The sequence below is a fragment of the Curcuma longa genome, chromosome 19 (assembly GCF_044706935.1).
Source record: "Curcuma longa cultivar G26 ecotype Majalengka, Jawa Barat chromosome 19, ITB_CL_G26_1.1, whole genome shotgun sequence".
In the NCBI taxonomy this organism is placed as follows: domain Eukaryota; kingdom Viridiplantae; phylum Streptophyta; class Magnoliopsida; order Zingiberales; family Zingiberaceae; genus Curcuma; species Curcuma longa.
Window position 1 is genome coordinate 132,719 of NC_133879.1, and position 11,393 is coordinate 144,111.

At 36.4% G+C, this 11,393-nt stretch overlaps 1 protein-coding gene across 1 annotated transcript; it reads right to left on the reverse strand.

Annotated features, from left to right (window-relative positions):
- Nucleotides 1–44: 44 nt before the first annotated feature.
- On the reverse strand, nucleotides 45–10,366 carry LOC141812509 (uncharacterized). The gene is given in 9 exon segments (XM_074700499.1): nucleotides 45–356; nucleotides 445–587; nucleotides 661–781; nucleotides 874–928; nucleotides 1,009–1,124; nucleotides 1,224–1,292; nucleotides 9,671–9,771; nucleotides 9,974–10,082; nucleotides 10,178–10,366. Coding segments are annotated over 9 exon segments (1,002 nt in total). The 3' UTR covers nucleotides 45–257.
- Between the last annotated feature and the right edge of the window lie 1,027 nt (nucleotides 10,367–11,393).

The following is an 11,393-nucleotide window of genomic DNA, read 5'->3' on the forward strand; positions in this document are numbered from 1 at the left end:
GTAGCCAACATAAAAGGAAGAACACACATTAGAGAAAGACTTCATGAACTGAACGTTATTGGTAATTAATTCACAGTAGGCTTTGCTAACAAAACCAGGAGAGAATTCTTCACCTTCACTTAAAACTGATATACACAATTCTCAAAGGAACTACCGTTGTTATAAATTGACAAATATCTTCTTTTCACATTTTTACTAGACAAGTATATATATATTACCGTCTCACAGGGAGCTGAATCAGTGAATCACACAGGTTGTTACAACAACATGTTGTATGCAGGCAAATCTTTCACACTGGTCACATCTTCTAGTGCAAGCTCACGCTCCAGCTGATTTCTTGTAGACTTAAGAACCTCCTGGAGAAACAAAAGCCGACTAGGGTTAGAGGGTAAACTAATGTTGGACCAATATTCATAATGGGCACATGAGAAAAAGAGCAATTACATTGAACTCCATATATGATGCCCGCTTAGCAAGCCATTGAGCATCTAACATGCGAAAAGCAACACAGTAGAGGTTGTCAAAGGCTTTCTCGTCTTCTCCAAGCAATTCCAGGAACCGAATTCCAGCTTTGCTAGATGGCATTACTGAAACGGGGAAAAAACTGAGATTTAAATCAATGTACAGCACTGGCCTTTCAGATTATAGTTGACAAACCACCTGATTGTAAATCTAGCATTTGTATCAGCATAAATGACAAATTAACACCAGCTACAGCAAAAGGGTACTCCCATTCAGCTCTTCTACCTTCTTTCTTGTGTAACAACGCTTGGAAAGAATTCTGATCCATGCAACGAGACAAATACCGACTTGGGCCTATGAAACAGAAGAACTAAAATAAAAGGAAACAAAATTAAAGGAAAAATTAGCTACCGGATAGTTTTGGGCAAAAAAGATGAGATTTTCCAAGGATATGAAGCCGCCACCCCTACAAACAAATTCAGCATCACAATCATCTAAAAAGTCAAATCTTTTCAAGGTATCAGTAGAACTATAAGTTCCACTTACCTAAAATCTGTCGATGGGTCACAACCTTGCCAACCCATTTCCTTCCATAATTCAGATTTAAGAGGAGGAATTTCTCTATTAAGATAGGCAACACGCCAGAGATGTCTCAGAGCATCCTGCAACATAAATCTGTTAGCTTGCAGTTATCCAAAAGGCTGTAAACACAAGGTTCTATGTAAAAAATAAAAGAAGTCATAATCAATGTAGAGTGGTACTTGATGATCCAAACAAGAGCCATCAAACTGGATCTCCAATCTTTGCCTTAAACTTCCCAATCTCTCTTCCTTCAAAGATGAGTACATAATAACAGATGAACAAGCTTTCATAAGAAGTCATTATTGCATTAATCTACGGAAAGATACTAGACTTGCAGTTAAAATGCCATATTAAACTCTTAATGTTGTCACAAGAAGAGTATTACCACATCTAAGGATAGACAACAACATGCTATATTACCTTGATGTGGAAAATATGTCGTCTTTTCCAACCAAATAAGGTCATGATCAGTATAGAGAAACAAAAAGAAGAGTATCCTTTTTTTGTCCCACTTTATTTGCATACTAGCCTAGAATGTGAAAAACAACTAGTGAAAGCAAATAGAAGGGTACTGTTTCAATTGTTAATATTATTTTCCATCAGTTTATTTGTATTGTTATAATTCTTGTGGATTCAAGTAAAATCCGATACTGACGGAATAGAACCAAATTTACATATATGTCTGCATGCAAATTAGTGTCAGTAACTGCATTGTAGGCTATAGGATCGCAAGAAATTCATCAGCAAGACAACTGGCTCTATGACCAGGTAGCAATAGAATCATGTATGACAACTATTAACTCGGCTCAAAAACTTTGTTGGTTGAAAGTATGCCTTCATGACACTGTGTAACTTCATTTGACAAAAGAAATACAATTCAACTCAGTGAAATCAGCCAAATTGGAAAGTCAATCTGCTCGATCAAGTCACATTTTAGATAATTTACTCCACCTCAAAACCACTTGTACCCTCCCACAAGCAAGTGATGAATGTCCCTTGTGTTTCTTTCAATCCAAATAACCATGAGGCTTAAAAACTAGATAAGCCCCTGAACCTGATGCTGGATTATTGGATCCCTCCAATCACACACCTGTTTCCACCTAGTCTTTTACCTTCTTTATTTTTCCTGTTCTCTCTTTTTTGTGGTCTTTGCCGGCACCACACCAAACCTCTCTCTCAATTTGTTTCTCAGCCTATTCCCCAACCACTTCAGTCTCTAGAATTTCTCCTTGCTCTCTTTTTCGCCTTCATCTCCTAATCTCCTCTCACTCACAAAGAAAAGGCACAAATACAAAGTTACTAAAAAACAAGAAAAACATTGCTGGTGTGTACTAAATCTGTCAAGCAAGTGATCTTAATGGCCTATTGCCTGAACGTACCTACTAAGAAGCACATGAGCATCTAGTTGCCTGCGACTAGGAATTCATCTCTTCCTAAGAATAAGAATAACTAAGAAGAAGAAAGTTATAATAAAGATTGCATCTTCTATCTAGCATAAAACTATGTAAAATTATGTCATTTATCAAAAGCATTTTGAAACGAGCAGAAAGTTCTTCATTTGCTAGCAAAAGTTCCATTACCTAATTGTTAATTTGTCTCTACTCCATTCTACACTCTGCTTTGATACTACTCTCTCCAATCATGGTTTTCATCCTCATTTTGCAAAATTTCTTTTTTGGAACAATATCTCTTGCCTATCACTATCTTTCCCTCATTACTTTTTGACGTAGCAGAAACTATTAATCCGTTGATTCATGTACGAATACTGCATATCTCTTGCCTATCACTAATTACTTTTTGACGTAGCGGAAACTATTAATCCGTTGATTCATGTACGAATACTGCAAGCAATCTTCTACAACCTATTGATTCTACTGCAGAATACTAGAAAATAAGCAACCAAACTCGTGTTTGGGGAAGAAAATGACGCTACTATAAAAGTATTAATCCAAAACGATCTTAAAACCCTTAAACATGCATTTAAATAGACCAAATATAAAACTCTAATTTGCAAAAGTCAAAAATATCCTCAAATCCTAAAAATTAAAAATTACTATAAATAGTAAAAAATATGTTTAGAGCTTCCGAAAAGGTACTAAACGATGTCAAACAGATCTAGTGGGCCGGTACGGATTCCACCCATTACCGAATAAAGGCCTCTGAAAAAGCTTCGATTGCAACCGATCGAGCCTCGTTCTGACATCTAAGTCAAAAGTTATGACCTCTGAAAGTTTACCCTGTTGAACCAGCATCATTATCCCTTTGGTGGAGAAAATTCATCAACGAATTGCCGGCCACATCATCATCAGAAGAATCATCATGAAAAGGAATCAAATGTTTGGCATTAAAAACATCAACCGTGCGGAGATAACTAGACAACTTCAAACAATACACATATCTTTTCAATAATCTCGATCGAATCAATCTTTTTGGCTGACAATTTGTTGTAATCCCCAACGGAGAAACGATCTTTCGACAAAACTTCCCACACGCAGTCACCAACATCAAACCCCAAGTGTCGTCGCTTTTGGTCCACCGTGTATCTGTACTTGCAATTAGAGATGGATAGATGCTCATGTCCCGTTTTATGGACCTCTTGTAAGCAATTCACAAAATCAACTGCTTTAACATGTATCGTACCCTTGCTAGGCAATGTCAACAAATCTAATGGACCACAAGGCTGAGTTGAGTAAACCACTTGGAATGGGTTGAAACCAGTACTATGATTCACGGCATGTTTGTGAGCAAATTCCGCCTGACACAGCTTCTGGTCCAAACTCTTCACATGGTCTCCTACTAAGCATCGCAGTAAATTTCCAAGTGACCTATTCACAACCTCCGTCCGCTCGTCTGTCTGAGGATGATATGCACTGCTGAAATTCAACTGTGTAGTAACCATCTTCCATAAGCTATGCCAAAAATGGTTAAGAAAATGAGTGTTTGGATCTGAAACAATGGATGTAGGCAATCCATGAAAACGGTAGACATCCCGAAAGATTAATTGCGCCACCATAACAGCATCGGTAGTCTTCTTGCAAGGAATAAAATAAACCATCTTGGAAAATCTATCAACGTCAACAAAGATGGAATCACTACCTCATTAGGTACGCGGCAAATCCAGCACAAAATCCATGCTAATATCAACCCATGGCCGAGAAGGAATCAACAAAGGCATGTACAATCTTACATTAGTGGTCGTCCCCTATAAGACTTGACAAATACTACACCTCCGCACATATTTCTCGATATCTCATCGCAATATGGCCCAAAAGTAGGAAGTTTGAACCAAGTGCAATGTTCTGTCCCGACCGACATGACCCTCACCATGTAAGTCCTTGAGTATCTACAAATGAAGACTACAAGATGGAATGCATAACTGATTACTCTTAAATAGAAACCCATCATACAACAAAAAAAATGTCTTCTTTCTAACTCGTACGTCTTGCAGGATCACCAAAAAATAAGGATCAATAATAAGCAAATCATGAAATGAGTTAAAACCTAGCACCTCAACCCGTATAGTAACTAGAAAGCTGCTCTTGTGACTCAAAGCATCTATCACCCGATTAGCAATCCTTGCTTTATATCTAACCACATAGGAAAACTGCTCCAAATAAGTAACTCATCTCACATGGCGGGGTGGACACCTTGTCTTGCTGGTGTAGGTGTCGCAATAAATCATGATCTATATACAAAACAAATTCCCTATGAAATAAATAGTGACGTCACTACCTCACCGCTTGTACAATGACATAAAACTCAACATCATAAGTGATGTAGTTAAGTTTTGCTCCAGAAAATTTCTCGCTGAAAAATGTTATGGGTCTGTCATTCTGACTGAGTACTGCGCCAATACCAACTTTAAAAGCATTTGTGTAACTCAAAAGGTTGTGAAAAGTCTACAAGTACTAAAATCGGTGTTGTTGTGAGTTGTTTTTTAATCAATTGAAAAATTGACTCTGCGTCCTCAGTCCATTCAAACATGTTGCTCTTCAAACAATTTGTAATATGAGTCATGATGCTGCTGAAAGAAGCACTGAATGCCTGTAAAACGATGTCAGTTAGTGAAAACTTCTTACTTCTATTAAGATCGACGGTGTAGGCCAATCCCTAACTACTTGTACTTTAGCTTTGTCAACTTCCAAACCTGCTCCCAAAACCATATATCCCAAAAACAATATCCTGGGAGCCATAAACACACACTTCTTCATAACCACATAAAACTTTTCCCTATGGAACACACCAAAAACCACCCTCACGCGTTGTAAATGTTGCTCTGGAGTCGCACTATATATCAAAATATCATCAAAATAAACCACAACAAACCTACTAATCAACGACCGCAACAACTGATTCATCATATGCATAAAAGTACTAGGGGCATTGGATAACCCAAAAGGCATCACAAGTCACTTATACAACCCCTCTCTAGTCTTAAAAGTTGTCTTCCATTAATCCCCCGACCTAATGCGAATAAAATAATACCCACTCTTCAAATCCAATTTGGTGAACGCAACTGATCCACTAATCTGGTCAAGTAAATCATCTAAACGAGGAATGGAAAAACGGTACCTGATAGTGATTTTATTGATGGTCTTGCTATCCACGCACATACGACAAGATCCATCCTTTGGTACCAAAAGAGCAAGTACAACACAAGAACTCATGTTTTCCCTTATATAATCTTTAACCAGTAATTCTTCCACTTGTCGTCGCAATTCTTCATACTCACGCGGGCACATCCAATAATGGGATCTATGCGATAGAGAAGCTCCTGGCTCCAGATCGATATGATGTTGGATATTTTGTGGAGGAGGCAATTAACTTGGTAACTCTTCAAGAAAAATATAGCTAAACTTTGCAATCAGTGAAGCCACTAACTCTGGTACAATGCTAGGTTCAGGCACTTCCTTACCCATCAACATATACCCCTTTTCTGCCTTTTGCAACTCTTCGTCCAACTAAGTTATGGATAATAAAGTCGACCTCTCACCTGTAGGTTTTGGTTGTTCCACCGCTTGTATGTCAAGTAGTAGCATAATTTTGGCTCCTTCAAATATAAAATTATAAGTATTAGCTCGTTCATCATGACACACCTCTCTATCATACTGCCAAGGTCTGCCTAACAAAAGGTGGCAAGCATCGATAGCCACTACATCACATCAAACATCTTTATATTTCAGACCAACAAAAAAAGAGACAAGGACCCTTCTAGACATTGATACCTCCCCACTTTTCTTAAGCCAAGCCAATTTATGGGGTCTAGGATAATGTTCCGTCTGAATATTCAATTTTATAGCTTCAGCAGGCACGATATTTCACAGCTTCCAACATCAATCACAAAATGACATATCTTACCAAGAATGTACATGTTGATTAGAAAATATTACTTGCAGTCAATCATCATCCACTATAGATTTCGACGCAAAACAGGAACGTCGAACCACTAATGTCGACTTGACATCATCTTCCAATAGCACTTCATGACCTCCTCATTATACATTGGGTCTCCCGTGACCTCTACTACAACTTCTTCACAATCATCATTCTCAATAAACAATGTCTTATTCCCTACAACTTTCTTGTACTCTCACAAGCTGTGCCCAATCTCTCCGCAGCCGAAACACCGTATACCGCCACTTCCTTTACTAGATTGTCTGATACCTTTGTTACCAACCCCAGTAACACCACTACCAGGCCCTCCACTCACAGTGTACGTAAGAAATTTTCTATTATTACGTCGTGTATGTTTTTCCACCAACACTGCTCTCTGGTGTGTAGCAGATACAGAAACGGGGTCAAAAATATTCACAGTATCTTGAATCTGATATTTCAAACCCCCAATATAGCGTGCCACCAATTGGTCTTCAGTTTTTTGTATTTCGTTCCTAGCGATTAACTGAAAAAATTCGGTGGTATATTCATCCATGGAGCAAGTGTCTTGCTTCAAGTTCTGCAACCTCTGATTCAGTAATCATTGGAAATTATATAGAAAAAGGTCGCTCGCATGTGCTTCTTCATCTTCTTCCACCTGGTAATTTTTTCCTTACCCAATCTATTTTGGGTCAATTTCAACTATTGTCATCATGCAGTACTCCCATACAATTTGGTCGCAACCAAGGATACACACCTACCTTCTAACACCTCTTTAAAATCTAGAATTTCCTCTATGGAAGCTAACCAGTCTAGAAACTCCTTAGGTTGTAAGCTATCATGGAACTCAAGAAGTTCAGTTCTCATACCTGTCTCCCAATGCTTGCAATCCTCATCAACTACTGTTTTGCGTTACTTGCGGGGAACCTCTTCTTCATAAACGCCCAACTCTTCTTCCGAGTTTATTCGATAATTGTTATTGCGTCGGACCGAACTCCTATTCATGTTCCCCGTCATCCCGGCCATCTTCTCTGTGAGTTGATTCATCATCAGCTCCATCCGGTCATCAACAATCTCTTGAACTCGCTGCTCCATGTCACATTCGTAAACATGGTGAACGTTGTCAACACGCAACTGCCTCCTCGGTGTCATGATGACACAAGATCAGTTAAGCTCTGATACCAGTTGACGTAGCGGAAATTATTGAATCCGTTAATTCACACATAAATACTAGAAGCAATCTTCTACAACTGTTGATTCTACCGAAGAATATCAGGAAATATACAACCAAACTCATGTTTAGGGAAGAAAACGACGATGATGTCATAAATAGTATTAATTCAAAACCGTCTTAAACCCCTTAAACATGTGTTTAAATAGACCCAAAATAAAATCCTAACTTGCAAAGTCAAAAATACCCTCAAATCTTAAAAATAAAAAATTCCTCTGAAAAGATACTAAACGATGTCTGACGGGACTAAAAGTGGGCCGGTACGAATTCCATCCAGTATTGAATAGAGGTCTCTGAAAGAGCTTCAATTAGCGACTAACCGCACCTCGTTTTGACAACCGAGTTAAAAGTTATGACCTTCAGAAGTTTGCCCTGTTGAATCCGCATCACTTTTCTCTTCCTTCCTGCCCTAATCGTTATTTTTATGGAACCTTGTAAATGCTAACTAATTAGGGAAGTTAAAACTACATGAATCGTATACCTAAATTCTTTGGAGGCTATATCACTAGTGATATCCAAATCAATCAAGTCACTTTTTATTACTTTAATAAAGTTTTCTTAGGTCACTCTCTAGCCCCCACCTTCAACTAGATTCATGCTGCATTCCAGATTATCTTCATTTGTGCAACAGTTTGATGTTTCTTTTTACCTTCCTCTATTTATCTCAGTCCCTTTCCATCAACAATACAATATGAGCACAATTTTTCTTTGTCTATTTCCATAATCCACCCCTTTATGCATGTTTGTCGTAAAATTAGGAAGAATGGAACACAATGATCCATGGAAGACAAAACATTTTGAGGGCCTAATCTCAACCATGAAGCAACGGATGCAAACTTTAGAATCTTTGTTGAAGTGACTTTATTAGGATCTACAAAAATCTTCATTATTAATGATTTATTAAAACATGATAATAAAAAAGTCATAGATAATCAACTTACTAAATTTTCATTTCCATAAAACTTTGTTTTAAGAAAAGAAGCCTGAAGCTCATTCTGTAAATTTAAGAAAAAAGTAAAATGTTTAGGTCTATCGAGGTTGGTGTCTTAAAACACCTAGAGATTTTACAACTCGGTGCTCTGTTAGCTAACAGAGCCAAATCTTTGGCCAGCTTTTCTTTAGGATGCATAACTGTTTTGCAATTACAGATTTCAGAGTAAAATTTCCAGAAAAATAGAGTTGAAAAAATTCATAAAGAAAATTACTCGTGAAATTCTTTTACCATGGATATGAAAGCTAGTTAAGAACCCTTTTTCATTGAATCATTTCTCAAATTTACAAGTAACTAAAGGTTGGCAATCCTAGTCAGATTCTCAAAATTTTCCTTTTATGGAACTGTAGTATAGCTAAGTTGTTATAGATAGTATTTTGTAGAAAGTTAGTATAAACCATTTTTCATCCACATGATGGAAACATTTTTTTATAACATGCACATATATGTCAGACAGTTTAATTCCTTAAGAGCATAATTGATGCAGATAACTATTGTAAAATAAGAGGGTTCAATAAAAATAAGCCAGGACAGTAATTCTTTAAAACATAACAGATTCCATTATTGTTTGTTTTTGTTTATTTTACTAGTTAACCTAGTAAATTTACACTAAGGCTTATAAGGCTGGGCTACTGTGGAGGCATTCAAACCCATGAAATTGCCAGTTGAGGCACACAATCTCCACTCGTGTCGTGTCAATACTGATTGCAAGTACTTTTCGATTTTCAAAGCATCATATCCTCATGATTGTTACCCATGCTTTGTTATTATCTTCTGCAATAATTTATGCAAATGGTTTGCTTGTCAATTGTCTACTTTTGAGTTGGGTACCTAGGATCTAACTTAAACACAACCCAGCTTCCATTCACCAAAACCACCACTACTAGGTACTCTCAAAATGGACTTGTAGGAATAAATATGCAATAACATTTATTTGACCATCGAAAAATCATATTGGTGTCAGAATATATTTTCTACAATATGTTCATGATGATTCAGATTCAACAAAATAATAGGAAAAAAGCAATTACCTGTAAGGGACTGAGACAAATTAGGTTGTCCTCGTTCATTGTTAAAGAAGGAAGTGGTACAAATCTTCCTAAAAATGAGCCAGAGCTGAGGACAAGATTTGCTGCAAAGAAAAGAATCAGTGGCACAAACTGCAATACTTCACTGTCTAAATCACAAAAGAGATGATGAAAAATATTATATATAATTTCATGCATTAGCATTATGTAACAACATTACACACTATATGTTAAGCAATTTACTTAATATAAGACCTATCTACTTGAACATGTGAAAATATTGATGGTGCATAAAAGAAACAATACCTAACCACTGAGACCATTGAGCAATCAAATTGGAGAAAAGAGATGTCCAATGAAGGTTTACTTCCTTTCTTTTGTCATCGAAATCTCCATGGCTTGCATCATCATATCCCTTGAAAGAACAAACAACAACTGATATATAATGTATAAATATATTTCAAATTAAGTTAACAATTTTATCTAGTTAGGAAATTATGAAAGGTTTACCTTATAATGATCCCCATAGTTGTTGTTTCCAAGGAGAGGTTCATTTAAGGCGTCAAATTTTGTCGAGTCCATATACTCATTTCTACTGTCAGAAACATGTTTATGATGCCGCCTTCTAACTGTATTTGTTGCCATGGCAACTATCGTGTTGCCTTTGCATCAAAATAAAATGATCACATCAAAATGCATGGCATGATAAACCGAGTGGAGATAAATAGAAGCACTCTAAGGATAATAAAACAAACTACATATAATTGAAGAAAAAATTATTCATTTGTGATCACTCTGATAGGGAGGAGCTAAATTGTAGATTTAATAGATGATAAAATGAGAGGAAATGTGTTACAATGGTTGGTCATATTCAAAGACAAATAATAATTTTGTGGTTATGCATTAAATCAACAAAAGTTAAAGGTGTAAGGGGTTGAGGAGTCAAAACACGGATCTAGCTAAAGTAATCATTAATAGTTTTAACAATAACAGTAGTAATAGTCATACAATTTCTATGGTTTAATTTGATATACAAGTTTAAAAATCTAATAAAATAATTCCTCAAATAATTAAACCAAGTTTTCAATAACACTAATGAAATATTAACTTGTAAATTAGGAAGTTCATTTTAATAGCGTAGGTGCAGTTGAAAACTAGGTGATTCCCTATTATCCATTTGAACAAGTGAACAAAACTAGTCAGATAGAGTGTAATTGCTTTTCAAATGAAATTAAAAAATTTACAATAACAAATTCAGGTACCAAATATTACCTAAAAGCTCAAAATATATAGATAGTTAAGGATTTTAGTGAAATATGTTTGCACTCAGTCTCTTCATAAAACTTACAATTCAGCTTTCTTAAAATGTTACTGAGAACAAGCCAATAAGGATATAAAAAGATTCGCCCTTTTCCTAATAGTTTGAGATTTATCTGGGTAAGTGGTTAGTCAATTAACTTTAGCACGACATTAAAATTTACGAAATCTTGTGTTCAAGTCCTACATGTGCCAATAATATTATCTCTTCCATTCATGTGGTGGGTTTGGACTAGTCAAATGAAGTTTACCAACCACAAAGGAAATAAGTGTATACATGCATTGATCTCTCAGGGGGAAAAGGAGAAAAAAAAAATTGACATCATTAAGTTCACCGTCAGTTCACCAAATTCCACTCCGTTTGACAAATTAAAACTGTCCTACGGAAAATCCAGTTCAAACATAGGGC